The 15,484-nt window shown below is 41.5% G+C and overlaps 1 protein-coding gene across 7 annotated transcripts in view; it reads left to right on the top strand.

Moving 5' to 3' along the window:
- Positions 1 to 15,484, top strand: part of USP54 (ubiquitin specific peptidase 54) — a 98,533-nt gene that overhangs the window by 66,909 nt on the left and 16,140 nt on the right. For all 7 annotated transcript variants that reach the window (XM_054071034.1, XM_054071035.1, XM_054071029.1 and 4 more), the window contains exons 9-15: positions 1,341 to 1,490; positions 2,645 to 2,813; positions 7,646 to 7,816; positions 11,852 to 11,983; positions 12,263 to 12,643; positions 14,154 to 14,388; positions 15,180 to 15,319. In XM_054071034.1, the coding sequence (XP_053927009.1) occupies positions 1,341 to 1,490; positions 2,645 to 2,813; positions 7,646 to 7,816; positions 11,852 to 11,983; positions 12,263 to 12,643; positions 14,154 to 14,388; positions 15,180 to 15,319 (1,378 nt within the window). The remainder of the gene's footprint in view (positions 1 to 1,340; positions 1,491 to 2,644; positions 2,814 to 7,645; positions 7,817 to 11,851; positions 11,984 to 12,262; positions 12,644 to 14,153; positions 14,389 to 15,179; positions 15,320 to 15,484) is intronic.

Genomic DNA, 15,484 nt, shown 5'->3' with positions numbered 1-15,484 from the left:
AAATACTAGTGTAATTGCATAGTCTCAAATTTCTGAAATGACTTAAATATAAAATTGCTCCAGAAAACACAGCTTGCTTGGATCAAAAAAATATTTTAAAATGCAAGGAAATTTTTGGATTGGGGGTTGTGCCATTTCTATGAGAATGTGTGCACGCTCTTTCATTTTGAAGAACACAAGTTTATTTTGTCTTTTGAAGACAAAATGTAGTTTGGTGTTGTGGGGGGTTTTAACTTCTCTAAATCCTCTTTTCATTAAAGTGTTGGTGGTAACACTTTGAGAGTTATTTTTAACGGAACAGTCTCTGTGAGATGGTGGCTGGCACTGTGTGATTGAATCGTAGATTAAATTAAGTAGTATTTGGGATCCAGAAGTTTTTCACTTAGACGATTCACTTATTCTACGTTAGCTGATTCTCTAGAGCTGAATTATTGATATACCAAATTGTAGCTGTATGTTATTGTAGCATTGAGGTATTACAGTAAAATAATTATAATTTATATATATAATACACACCCACACATATATATTAAAAAAAATATGCATTGGCCAGTGCATAGTGTACCAAGATTAGTGTGACTTACTGGAAATGTGGTTATGAAACAGTGTGGTCCTTGCATAGTAAAGCAGTAATGCACTGAAAATGAATCCTGTGCATTTTTCATTAAAACATGATGAATTAAATAGTCAGAAGTGTTCAAGGCCAGGTTGGATGGGGCCTTGAGCATCCTGATCCAGTGAGAGATGTCCCTGCCTTTGGCAGGGGGCATCGAATTAGATGATCTTTAAGGTCTTTTCCAGCTCAATCAATTCTATAATTCTGTGATTTATTCTAAAACAAATTCATCTGTGTGATGAATTCTTTTGACCTACTACTGTCTTCAGTTCATCTTAAATGTAGTGTTGTCATAAATTTGGCTTTGCTCATGTCAGAATAAATACCAGCTGGGTCTACAAAGCTGAGAGGAATGAATGTTTTAAGCAGTATTTGATATAATCAGCAAGCATGACAGACAATACAGATTTTTCAGAACAGAACAACACTTCAAATTCTGAGGAGGTATTATATCATTGTTGTAAACATCTTCCTCAAAGTACAGACATGGTCTCTAAGACTGACTTGATTCTTGAGCATCTCACGAGTCTGTCGGAGTGGCTGGATTTGCTTAAACATTGATTAATTTATTAGGTATTTATTGTCTTGTTTTCTCTCTCTCTCTGGCAGTAAAAACCTGACACCTCCCTATAGTACCTTGAGGTCTTCAAACAAAAAGTAGTATGTAAAATGCTGGGCATTTGATTAATTTCTGCTTTCATTTTTCTTGCTTCCCTTCTTGAAGCTCTTCTTCCGAGTCACTGATGACAGAGCAAAACACTCTGAGCTGTATTTGGTAGGAATGATCTGTTACTATGGAAAACACTATTCTACCTTCTTCTTCCAAACTAAAATCCGCAAGTGGATGTACTTTGATGATGCTCATGTCAAAGAGGTGAGAAAATAATGTTTACAAGAATAATCTGTTAGGAATTTGTTGGCCTCTTGTGTGTAGATCCATACAGTTTTCTACAGATTTTGATAAATTTTAACTATTTTTCCACTCAAGATCTATAACTATTGCTCCTTTTTCTGAACACAGTGAAGCATTCTCAAAAAAGCACACGGGAAGCCCTGCTCTCTGTTCTGTTCTTTTGGTTGCCAGTCTTGCTTTTGTGCTGTTGTTTCCAAACCTACTGTTTGCTTGTGCTCACAGCTCGCGTACATCTCTTTCCCTTACTGACAAACAACATAGATATTTAATGCCTACTTTTTGGGTTCCTCTTGAAGTATCTAGATGCTGGTCTTCCCTAGTGGTTGCTGCCAACAACAAATTTTCTGCTTCTCCTCTTAGTGCTGGAGTGTTGGCACACCATTATTACATCCCATTAGTTTGTTTGGCATTATTTCACACTGCTTTCCTTACAGTCATAGAAGCACAAAGACAAGAGAGGAAAATTTTCTCCTGTAGTCACGCCAAGCATAGGCTCGAAGGGAAAACTCAAATCTTTGCAGTTGTTTGCAGTCACGTTTCTCTGCAGCAAAGCTTTGCCAAGGAGAGGGGTACTGCAGTGCTTTAGTAGAATGCTTGTGTATGGAGCAAAGTTGTTGGAATAGATATTCAGAGTATTAGGTGAAACCTGCGTTAGTACGTGGGGAAGGTTTTTGAGATCAGTGTAACTCTGAGTTGTTGCCTGGCCTATCAAAATGCTTTCAGTCTTTTTTTTTTTTTTTTTTTTCACTGATGCAAAGTTTAAAACATTTCAAAGGTTGAAGGTCTTCCTATGGAAAAAAATCTGAAAGGAGAGTATTATTTTTGTAGTCATATTTTTAGCAGGAGTTGTCCATAAGATGGTGAACACCTTGATTTTAGTTGATTTGGTTGCAGGGTGAGCCAAGGGTCTGTTCTTGACCAGCTGGTGTCACAAGTGGTACACAAGTGTCTCAAGATGAATCTCAGAGTCCAGTTCAATTCTTGTAATAAAAGGAGTTAAGGAATGTCGGTGAAAGATCGAACTCTGAAAGAAGTACAAGCTAAGAAAGAGAGCTTATTGTAGAAAATGACGACAGAAGAACTTTCCTGTGTGTATTTTGTTATTTTTAATTTAGATTGGTCCAAAGTGGAAAGATGTTGTGACAAAGTGCATTAAGGGCCATTATCAGCCTTTGCTGCTGCTGTATGCAGATCCGCGAGGAACTCCAGTGTCAACACAAGACTTGCCCCCTCAGGTGGATTTACAGCAATATAGCAGGACTTGCTATGACAGCGAAGACTCCGGTAAGCAGTCTGGAATATCTGCCTTGTGCCTTTGTGCTGCCGTGCTGTTTTTCTTCTGATTTGGGTGTCGTTTTGTTAGCAGAGGTCCCTGTTGTCTGTCAAAGCTGATCTGGAATTCTGAGGAGGACTTCCATTTTTTTACCTTTGAATCTCTCTCTCAGTCTAAGAACTTTGTTCAGGTAGTAACCTTTTCCAAAAAGGTTTGGAGTAAAAGTGAAGGAGCTGTTGTGGTATAGATGTAGAGAGAAACAGTTACTGATGACATCAGTGACTGAGTCCATAAATCCATCAGCAGTTTTAACAGGAAGGGAGTGAGAGCAGAGATCATAGAATGACTAGGTTGGAAGGGACCCACTGGGTCATCGAGTCCAACCATTCCTAACACTCCCTAAACCATGCCCCTCAGCACCTCGTCCACCTGTTCCTTAAACACCTCCGGGAAAGGTGACTCAACCACCTCCCCGGGCAGCCTATTCCAGTGCCCAGTGACCCTTTCCGTGAAAAATTTTTTCCTGATGTCAAGCCTGAACCTCTCCTGGCGGAGCTTGAGGCCATTCTCCCTTGTCCTGTCCCCTGTCACTTGGGAGAAGAGGCCAGTTCCCTCCTCTCCACAACCTCCTTTCAGGTAGTTGTAGAGAGCAATAAGGTCTCCCCTCAGCCTCCTCTTCTCCAGGTTAAACAAGCCCAGCTCTCTCAGCCGCTCCTCATAAGACTTATTCTCCAGCCCCCTCACGAACTTTGTTGCTCTTCTGTGGACACGCTCCAGAGCCTCAACATCCTTCTTGTGGTGAGGGCCCAGAACTGAACACAGTACTCAAGGTGTGGTCTCACCAGTGCTGAGTACAGAGGGCGAATAACCTCCCTGGACCTGCTGGTCACACCGTTTCTGATACAAGCCAAGATGCCATTGGCCTTCTTGGCCACCTGGGCACACTGCTGGCTTCTGTTCAGTCGGCTGTCAACCAACACTCCCAGGTCCTTCTCCTCCAGGCAGCTTTGTAGCCAGACTTCTCCTAGTCTGTAGCACTACATAGGGTTGTTATGCCCCAAGCGCAGGACCCAACGTATGGCCCTGTTAAATCTCATGCCATTGGTCTCAGCCCAGCGGTCCAGCCTGTTCAGATCCCTTTGCAGAGCCTCCCTACCCTCCAGCAGCAGATCCACACTTCCACCCAGTGTCATCTACACACTTGCTAAGGGTGCACTCAGTGCCTTCATCCAGGTCATTGATAAAGGCATTGAACAGGGCTGGACCCAGTACCGAGCCCTGAGGAACCCCACTTGTGACTGGCCTCCAGCTGGAGTTAACTCTATTTACCACCACTCTCTGGGCCCGGCCATCCAACCAGTTTTCAACCCAGGAGAGTGTGTGCCTGTCCAGGCCAGAGGCTGACAGTTTCTGAAGCAGAATGCTGTGAGAAACTGTGTCAAAGGCTTTACTGCAGCCCAAGAAGACTACATCCACAGCCTTTCTCCCATCCAGTAGTTGAGTCACTTTGTCATAGAAGGCAATCAGGTTAGTTTGGCAAGACCTGCCTTTTGTGAACTCATGTTGACTGGGCCTGATCACCTGGTTCTCTTGCATGTGCTTCAAGATAGCACTCAAAATCACCTGTTCCATGACTTTCCTTGGCACTGAGGTCAGACTGACAGGCCTGTAGTTCCCCGGATCCTCCCTGCCAACATCAGCCAGCCCTCAGTCCAGTGGAACTTCCCCAGTTAGCCAGGACCTCTGGAAGATGATGGAAAGGGGTTTGGAAAGGACATCTTCCAGCTCCTTTAGTACTCTTGGGTGGATCCCATCCGGCCCCATAGACTTGTGGGTGTCTAGCTGGGCAAGGAAGTCTCTAACCACCTCCTTGAGCCAAGAGGAGGTCATGTGCATCATGAGATGCACAAACACAAAGAAATTAAAGGAAGCTGCAGAATTAAACTCAGAAGGGAAGGTAGGGAAAAGAAACATTAAGGAAATGTCATAAATGAGCACTTTGCTAGGTTGGTGAAGGGACATGGGGGCAAGGTGAAAAAAAAGGTTTTATTAAAAACAAAAATTGAGAGGGACAGAATCAGTGCAATTTTTCCTCAGCCTTTTGCTTGTCTTTTACTCTGATAAAGTAGTGTAGGAGATCTGAACTGCTCTGTGGGAGACTGAAGGGGAAGGAATTGGCAAAGGCTTACGCCTAAAGGTCATGTTTACTGCATTTTTAGTGATCTGTTTTGCATCAGAAAAGATCTACAGGTATAGCTACGTAGCGCTTACCAGTGGTGCTGGAAGGCCTTCAGCATGTGGCTGCTTCCCAGCCTGTTTGTATTAATGGTAGTCTGTTGAAGTAGAAAGGTCTGTCCTGAAGTCCTTCAGAGCTTAGAACTTCTATCTGTGAAGATACCAGTGGTGGTCTGAACAGGCTGTTGGTTTACTCAAGTTTTGGATAATTACAGACATTTCGTCACACCACTCCGGGATAAGGCCTTGTTTAAAGAGGAATAGATAAATTCTGAGAAAGATATGCAGTTGCTGTCCAGATAGGGTGAATGTGAAAGCTAGAGCTAAGTTTATATTGTAATGGCTTTGCAAAAGAAAATTGTTTCTCGTTTTGGGTGCTTGCAGAGAATGCCTTGAATTAGACATGGGTTTATAGATTCTCCAGAACAGCAAGGAGAGACTAAAACCAAAAGTACAGCCTTTCTTTGAGTATTTTAGCCTATTTGTACAACTTTAATTCCAATAATAAGTTATGGTTTTCCTGGACAAGAGCTAACTTTATGCTTCCTGGTCAGTGAATCTGTAGAGAGCATCTGCTGCCTCCTTATTTATGTGTTGACAGTCTACCAATAATGAAATAAATCTTGAACTTCTCTTAAAATAAATGCAAATAAAAGCACTGGTAAGATGACTTCACTTCTTACTTGACAAGATATTTTGCCATTTATAAACCTGTTTTCCTGTTCCAAAAAAACTGGGAAGTCTGAAGGAGAGATAGAAGGGCCTTTAGTGCTGTGTATCTGTCATGAGCACTTCTACAAGCTTCAGGTCCATGTACGTGGTAAATTTGCCTTGCTGTTCACCTGGCTGATCTCCAGAAAATACATACATAACCCTTTCACTTGTTGTCTCTGCAGTATCTGGTATTATTGTGTTTTAAAATGACTTCAGGAAGCTGAATGCAAATATATATTCATATGTATAAAAAGGTGTTTCCTTTCAGATAAAATTCAGTAGCTATAGCGAGTAACCTGCTCTTCCATTTCAGAAGCACTTTGAGTCCTCGAGACTCGCTTCTGTAGTGTGTGGTGTTCAACATTAATACCAAGCTCGTGAGGGAGTTTGTGAGATACTATAGATTGAGGTGCCAGGAGAAGTCATACCTTACACAATTTCCTGTTAGATAGAAGAGGATTATTTTCTGGCCTTGTTGATGTGCAGAGTTTTCTACAGTAATACGCCTCTTTCAGAATGGTCTTTTTGTCTCTCACCAAGTGTAAATACAGCCTCTTCTGGATTCCTCAGTGTAGTGAGTTATCCACTGTCCATAATTCAGAAAAGAGTAGAAATTGCTTATTAAGTTGCTAAGCACAGTATTGTACCCAAACTTTTGTCATGGGAGTCTGATAAATGCACCTAATGACATCAAGATCTGATACTGCAAAGTATGGAGGAAAGATTGTGAAAGATGCTGGTACAAACTGTTGTGAAGCTGTGTGCAAACAACTCCTCTTAATGGCTTTGATTTTCTGTGGAATAAAGACTTTATTTTATTAATCGTTTTCTAGTACTCAGTTCCACAACACTGATTCTGTGAATGCCATCTCTTAACTGTATTTTATATTTCTTTACCCCAATAAGATTTTTGAACCAGTAAGGAGATAGGGGGGAAGTTTCTGACTTTGAAAGTTGCCAGGCATCCTGAAACAGGACATCGACTGCAGGACTTGCTCACAGTGAAAATGTGTAGTGCCCTTGGGCTGAGGGTTTGTGATTAAACATGAAAATTACTTTCTTTAATTTCTCCATTGAGAAATGTATATGAAAGGAATATCCTGCATATTCAGGAGTGTATACATTACATGTGTAAAACAGCCAACAGTCTTTTAACTGTTCAGGTTTTTACTTCAGTGTAATGAAAGTGGTGGGAGGACGTAGTCTTTTTGTCCTACTTTAATAAGATTAGGAATTAACATACTGAAGTTGAATCACGATGCTTCATCCTTTTCGGTATCCCACTTGCACAGTGGACCAATGCTAGCATCTTGAGAAGGAGCACGATACTTTGCCTTAGATAAGAAAATGGTTTTTTCTTATCTTATACAGGGTTTTACTAGATAAGCTTCATATTCGTGACAGATGAAATGTGTTAATTATTATAACTTGTGATGTTCTTGTTACCCGTATTAATATTTTGTACTTGTCTGGTTTTTAACTTGGAATTCCCCTGAAGTACTGTATTTCATATTTTAATTACACTTGATAGTGTCAGGTTTTAATGAAGAGTGATTTCAGTGTGGTACTAATATATACTTCCAGTCCAGTGGACGTAGTTTAATTTTGCATAATAAGGATTTGATAAATTTGTTAAATTTGTTACCAGAGATAAAGCAATAAAGATTTGCAGAGGGAATTACACTCTCCTCTTCCAGAGGAGATGAACTTTCCCATAAGCTCTGGTGTCCTTGAATCTGAGTTTGTATGCTTGGTACTCTGTTTTTCTGTTAACTTCTGAGTAGTTTCCTCTGTTCCATTCCTGATTTCTTTTTTTTAGCCTCTCCTGCCTTTTATAATTGCTCAAAAAGATTGAAATTTAATGTCACTTCCTTGACATTGTTTCCTTTCCTAGGGAGAGAACCTTCCATCTCGAGTGACACCAGGACAGATTCCTCTACAGACAGCTACCCTTATAAACAGGCACACCATGAGTCTGTGGTCAGTCACTTCTCCTCTGACTCACAGGGGACGGTCATCTACAATGTTGAGAACGATGCAGCTTCACAAAGCAGCAGGGACACAGGTAGCAGATACTATTACATCTGTGTGATCGTTGCCAATAAATATGATGACTGTAGTGGATTCCAGTGGAAAATCTCCGTATTTACAGCCTATAACTGAATAGCGAACAGTGGTTTAGTATCCTAAATGATTTTGGGTCGTAATAAGTCATTAGCCTTCACAAAAAATAAGTATAATTTTAAGTGTCTTGTTGGCTTTTGTAGATGTCTGTCTAGCCAGGCAAACACTTGTATATGTGTTTTCTGCTATCCAGAATCCCACCTGCTCTCTTCACTATATAATTCTGTAAGCTGGAGTCTGTATGATGCCATGGTACAGTTTGGTAAGTGTGGTGTGTGGTACTTACTCATTTATGGGCAGTTACTTCATTTCAGGAGTTGCAGCTGTCTAGGAAGGGCACTGTCATCTCCAGAATCTCCCATATTTGGGCACTAAGACTTTCTGTGTAAGTTGGTGTTGATAGTATTTACTGCACCAGGGAGGAGCCTAAGATGAGTTCCTGCCTGTGCCATGAAAGCAGGTTAAGTAAGAATCAGCACTGAGAAGACAATCTGTATAGATGTTCCTTTGGACAGCTGAACAGTCTGCCTGAACACTCTTTAGTTGAAAAGAGGTTAACTGGAAGTCTGAAGGCTTAGATCTCCTCTGTTATTCATGCACAGTGGCCACCAGCAGCCTGTTTCTGCATACAGTAACTCCTAACATCACTTCTGAAAAAGTAGTGTGTGAGTTAAGGTCAGGCTTCTCAAGCATCAGAAATATGATGTGCTAACTCTGCTTGAAAAGGTACTTTATTGTGTCTTAAATAGACTTTCTAGGAAGACATAACAGTTGAATTAGCAATTGTTTGTTGCACTAGTGTCAACACCTACCAGTTTGTCCATTTAGTTGCAAAATAGTTGCTCTCCTGTAGTGTGACAATATGCATTTGGTTCATTTGAAACAATCTATGGTACAAATATTTCTTCACGTCAAAAGCCAGAAAAAAATGCTTGAAGCCTGTTTTCTTCAGTACTCTTTTGGCCTTCATCAGAAATCCAAGTAACTGTAATACATGGTTTTATGTAGCCCAACAGCAACGTTAAAGACATTTCAGCTAATACTTGGCAGTGTAGGTTCCAGTCAGTCCTAGGTGGAGTGTGAGGGGAGTGAAAGCTGGAGCAGACTTCGACTGATGAGGAAATAAAATTTATGTTGATCTTCAGAGTACAAAGAAGACAAAATTGAAAATGCTAGTGGAATGTTGATATAGTCTGCAAACGCGCCTCAGAGTTTATAGGTTTAAGTTGCTCCCTGCAAAACTTGCCACAGAGAAGTCAGCAGAAAAGGGGGGCTCAGGGGATGGTTGCAAACACATAAGCATGAAGTTCAGCATGTAACCTTTTTGTTCTGTCATTTTCAATGACTTTCTCCTTTTCTTTTTCTTTCTTCTCCTACTGATTCTGTCCTGTGTTATTCCCTTCAGCTTAGCCTGTCTCACCACCTGAACTCAGTAGTCCTCATCTTCCCTGATTCAACCTTAGCTAGTCAGACTGTTCCCTTAGCTAGCCACCTGTCTGGGCATTTCCCCTTCTTCTTTTACCTACCCAAAACCTTTCCAAAAAAGTCAGTCTGCCGACCCATACAACTGCTCAGTCATCACATGCTGATCCGTGGGGCTATAAAGAAGCCATCCACACTGACCTGTCAACTGAATCGTTCTGGGCAAGAGCAGGATTCTTCATTTAATGACCATTTACCCACTACTTCAGCCCAGAAAATTATGGACCCTATTCCACATCGTCCTCCGGGGAAGGACCACCATGGGGTGTATGACCTCAGGCACCTGGGGGCATGGGGAGTGGCTGCCTAAGCCCTCTCTTGCTTCCTCCAACCTGTGCTACCGAGAAAAATGTGCGTATTCTGGCTGCCCTGTTCATGCAACTGAGATGTCAGTGGGAGGGAGTAGGGGGCATTCTGTCTTCACAAGTTTGATTTCATTCTCTTCTGGAACGTATTCTTAGGCACGCACACAACCCCATTGAAACCACATTTTTCCTTTGAATGTCACTGTTTGCTTACGGAGCCATCCCACCACTGAAGGATGAGGTATTGACCTGCAGCAAGGGACATCTTTTAAATGTATGATTAGGCACTCACACAGAAATCTTGGCTTGTTGTTCTAGTGAATTTGAAAAGATGAATGTGAAGTGTGAGCTAGTGTTCTTGGGATTGTAATCCCTGTATTCTTGCATTATGTTGGATTTAGTCTTGGGTCCAGACAACAAAGCCTGTGTCCTGCAAACTGTTGTTTCTTTGCATCTCCTCCGTGGCTGTTAGATGTCTAGTGACAACAAGATAGAATTTGTGATTTATGAAGGGAGGAGAAATTATTTATGCAAAGCTAGAAGCCTTCATTCTACAATGCTAAATTGGGCTCTAATTACTTTATGCAGACCTTAAGGTAGCTCCAGCAGCACTAAATGTCTTTAAATAGTTTCTGTTACAGTAGTTGAAGGGTGCTAACCAAGCACTCCTGCATGGGTTGAAAGAACTTTGGAACTTCGGGAGAAGAATATTTAACTAGAGAAGTTGTACACTCTGAAGTGAAACATAAGCCTCTTCTCTCTTGAGGGGAGCCACCATAAGGTATAAGATAATACTGTTCTTTCAGTCCCCACAAGATCCGTGACAGTCCATGCTGTGAAGGGGGAAAAAAATGTTTTCCCAAAGCACTGATTCATGCTCAGTCACCTAATGCTGCACATCGTTTATCCTCGCAACCGGCATCTCTCTTGTACTTCCTTAATTCATTTTTTTTTATATAATCCTCTTGTTTCTAAAGAATTTGGCTACAAAATCACTCTCCACTTTGCAAATGAATAGAAATGCAAGTCTGTGTAGCTAGCTTTTTGTTGTTTGGATTCCTTCCCACTCATTTATTGTAGCATCTTTCTAACAATTGTATTTGAAGTGAATTATTTTTTCAGCTGTTGAAGATAGAATTTGATGTGTAAAATTTGCTTTAATTGTTGATTTGTGTCTTAACTTCTGGAGAAGGGGGAAGGCTCAGAACAGCCAGCTCTGTAGTCTGGGGGCTGTTAGTCCATCACTGGGTAGTAGGAATTCCCCTTTCCTGTGATCCTGTGCAAGGTAAAAGTTGGGGGTATAAAGGCTAGAGAAAAGTCTTTGTAGCTTATTTATAAATTCCCTTCTTATCCTGCATCTCGGCTTGGGACTGCTCACGTGAGTAAAGCCATGTGTGTGTTTGTGCTTGCAGGTTTAGGACTGTGAATGTGTGAGAACCATAAAACTAAGAAAAGGCAGTACAGAAAACTTGTGATGTCAAATACTCTTAATTCACATTTGATGTAAGAAAACAAGCAATAAGTTGTGTGCGAGAGAAAATATTAGCACTCAGACCCATGAGCTGTCCTAAGGGAACTTTGTTGTGTGTCGGCTGACCCGTGTTGATGGTCTGTGTGTGCTCCTAGCTCGTGGCAGATGTGAATTAGCTGGCTTAGCCCTTGAGAGCCAACTGAGGCTTCTTCACCGTAGACTAAGCTAACTCAGATTACTTGTATTCGCTACAGGCAAAGAGAGTGCAGATGGGTAGTCAATGCAGAGCTGGTGATGTGCAGTAATTTATTATTACATGATAGCTGGTTCATGTATTTAAGTCTTCACTCAACAGAGTAATTTGAAGCAAACTGTCCTTAGGAGTTTTGTGTTCATGGCCGTTAAAAAACATTCAGACAAGAATGTGATGTCCTTAGACTGTTAGAAGACAAGGCAAAGTCAACTTTTTCCTCTCCCTGTGGATGAGCTCTCATTAACCAGAGTCCTTGGAGGGGCTGTATTGCTCTTTTGTGACCTTAAAAACAAAACACCCTCCCCACGACAAAAACTTTTGGGTACAGAAACTTACCCAAACCTGCCGATTAGCACTGGAGCGTCTGCAGCTCCTCAGGAGCAGGAGAGCCGTGCTGCTCTTAGTGTGAAGCACACTCAATCCAAAGGCTCTTGTCATCTCTACTGTGTTCTTCTGTCCTCCCAGGGCACTTGACTGACAGTGAGTGCAATCAGAGGCATGTTTCCAAAAAGAGCTTGCTGGCAGACCGCAAGAGGAGTTCTAGTCGGTCTCGTCGAAAAGGAGACGAGACTCAGTCATCAGGATACCATAGTGAAGGCAAGAGATGTTATTTTATTGTGAATTAATCTCTCTCTCTGAATGTTTTTAAGATCCTCATTGTGTACATGCATTTCTCTCCTTGTTTCTTACTTCTATCTGTACTTTGTCCTGTCCTTTTTGTTTGCCTGTTTGTTTGTGGAGATTTTTATAATATTTGTTTTTGTTCTTTGGGTTTTTGTTTTTTGCTTTTCAAAGCCATGTGAAGATGCTGCAGTCAGGGCTGCTAGTTTAATCTGATGTTATTTTTGTGACTTTTGCTGTCTCTGTAAACTGCAGGAGAAACCTTGAAGGAGAAACAAGCCCCCAGAACTGCCCCCAAACCATCTAGCAGCACCAGCAGGCTGAGGGAATTTAAAGAGACAGTGAGCAATATGATCTACAGCAGACCACAGCAGATGTCTCAAACCATGCAGAATTCCCCTCGCGGAGGGAGCAGTATGAATCAGGCAGAAACACGACCCTCAAAAAGCCTGTCCACACACTCTCGAGACTGGGAAGTGGAGAGTACCAGTAGCGAGTCTAAATCCAGTTCATCTAGCAGGTACCGGCCAACCTGGAGACCCAAAAGAGAGTCTCTGAATATAGACAGCATCTTCAGTAAAGACAAGAGGAAACACTGTGGCTATACTCAGCTTAGCCCCTTCTCTGAAGAGGCAGGTAAGAGCTTGAGAAGTAAGATTTGGTTCGTAATGCATGGAATTTATTATCCTCCAGTATCCAGTTTTGTTTAAGCGAAGTAGGAAAGTGAAATTCTGAACACAGCATTTAGGTGCATGGTGAATGATTTCCTTGAAGACCAGTTTCTGTGTGAGTGTTCATGTTAAATACATGATATTCCTGTTTGCTTTCTGTATACTAAATTTCACATGTAAGGAAATAATAAGGGAAGCTTTACCATCTGTGCTGCTTAGCTGGACACAGGGCTAGACTATGAAGTATCTGGAAGTTCATCCCTTGGAACGGCCTTTTGTATTGGTGTGTTCTTTTCTCTGGCTCATTATGCTATTTTCGCGCGATGGCTCATACTGTGGTGCTGTGAGTACCTCATGTATCAGTGGTGAGTTCCTGCTGTGAGGACAAGAGCCAGTGATGATCTTTCTGGGACCGTTTTACACAACAACAGCTATGAGCTGGTACGTAGGGACTTTGTCCTCAGCTTTGCTGGTTTTGAAGGTAATAAAATGGGTGAAACAGTTTGGGGTATCTCTTATTGCCCCTACCTGAGCCCACTGCTTCCATTTCCCAAGTCTGCACGTGAATATAACAGTTACTCTGCTCCCTTTCAAGAAGCGGCTGCTCTTGAAACTGTAAAGGGTATGGGGAGCAGATGCTTAGAAGTACCTTGGTTTTATGCTGTTAGGCTGCTGGAGCCACTGCGCTGCTGTCTCAGAGTGCTTAAAGGACAGTGTGTGGTTGAGAAGGAAGAGGTTTGTGCGACTGGCAGTAAAGTTGTGGTTAGTGAGGGTGCTGTTGCAGGAGTGTGGGGGCCTGGAGAGAAGGAGGGACAGATGATACTGACTAGCAGAAACTAAAGGTGGAAAAGAATTGGGAAGCAGTAAGAAATGTGTATAGGGAAGTGAAGTGAGTAAGAGAACACAGCTGCGAAGGAAGGAGGCAAGGGGAGCATTGGAGGCAAGTGGGAAGACATAGTGAAACAGTAAGGTTAATTAAAAAAGTAATGGTAAGGTAATTAAAGAAACACAAAGTTTTTTCCTGTCTTGTATGAACTGATGTTGCATAAGCCTCATCACATCCTTAGTGGCAAAATAAACAGTGGAAGAAGTGCAGCATCTGAAGCGGATCAAACAGAGTACAATAACAAATATAAACTGGAAACATAGTTAGGTTTACTGTAAAATGATCTTGTACAAATAGAAATAGTTATGGAAGGGAGGGATTTTCTTTCCAGACTCACTTGTTACTTTGGGGAGGTACGGTTAGAGGTAGTAAAGGGGAGAGATTAAAAATATGTATTTCATGAATACATTATTGCTTGATATTGTCAGGAATGCTATACTGTTTTTTTCTGCTTAATATTGCTAGTTTTACAGTAAGTTAAAGGGAGCGCTTTTGGTTTAAGAATGATTGAGAAGCTAAAATACATGTAGATGATTCCTGGTATTGAAGCTTGGATCTTCTACCAAGCTGTATTATATTGTCTTGACAGGTAAAGATCTTATCGAGAATGAGGTGAAGGAACATGCTGTTCAAGAAACAAGATCAAGCCAGTCAAATGTCAGATACAAGCGTGGTGTGCTGGGCCGGGGCACCCAGCACCACATGGTGGATCAGCATCCTCATCTGATACAGAGGATGGAGTCTGGCTATGAAAGCAGCGAACGCAACAGCAATAGCCCAGTGAGTCTGGACATGCCCTTGTCTGAAAGCTCAAGCACCCACAGGTAGATTTCAAGAAACTTTGTGTTTGGAGCGATTTAAGTCTTGATTTCTGTTTTTGTAGTTACATAATGGTGTAGAACAGTCTGTAAAAATTGCAAACCAACACACTTCACTTGTAATAAGGGTTTATTGGGACGAGGGAGAAAGAGAAAGGAAATAGGAATTTGAGTGAATTGGATTCCTTTTCTTGTTGGTATATTGATAGCTTACTGCTGATGAGAAGGAAAAGCAGTGGGGTTCAGCTGAATAAGAAAAGCTGACTAAAATAATGCATCTGAAATAGTTGAACTATCAAAATCTGTCTTTGTCCTTTGGACAGCTCATAGACCTTTCTGTTTCAGTTAAAGCATTGCTTGATAGAAGTCTTGCACATAATCAGAGATCAATAGTCTTGTATGGAAATCTTTGACATTTTTGGCGTGAGCGTTCATTTAAGTCTTGCAAGATATTTGCAATATTTTTATGCAAAAATAAGCATGCAGCACTTTGTGTTTCTCTTCTTGGCTTAGGATGCTTCAGGCAGTCACAAACTCAGACTGTTTATGGCCAGAATAGTAGATGTTCAACTGTAAGAATCTGTTGAGAAGATCAGATCTATCAGATCATGGTTTTAATATATATTCCATACTGTTATGGAGTACGTTAACGTACAATTCACCTGTTTCTCCCTCTTATATTTAATGAAATTAAAGTGCGAGTAAATATCTACGTGATGATAAAAAGAAAAGGGTAGATATAATTTCTCCCAGAGAGGTTAGTAAAATGGTAAACTGTAACTACTCTTTTCTTGGAGGGACGTTCATATGAAGCGAGCAGGTGGATTGGTTCCTGCCTGGCGTAACATTCCAAAGTCTCACAGTAGCAGCATCTTGGAAGTGGAGTCTGCTTCATCAGCTGGGAGCTGGGCAAGCAGCCCCCACACCATTGGAAATGGTAAGGTGCACTTCCTCAGTGGCAGCGGTTTTGCATGGGAAGTTGTATTGGTGTCATTCTTTAAGTTCTGGATGTTCATCTTCACAGTGGAGAGAAAAGAAACATTGAGGAACATAACTCAGTTTTACAAGATTTGCCAGTGGGAGCTACAAAAAGCTCTGTTGG

This window comes from Cuculus canorus, chromosome 7 (assembly GCF_017976375.1).
Source record: "Cuculus canorus isolate bCucCan1 chromosome 7, bCucCan1.pri, whole genome shotgun sequence".
Classification (NCBI taxonomy): Eukaryota; Metazoa; Chordata; class Aves; order Cuculiformes; family Cuculidae; genus Cuculus; species Cuculus canorus.
The sequence above is the reverse complement of the archived record's forward strand: the minus strand, read 5'-3'. Positions and strand labels throughout refer to the sequence as shown.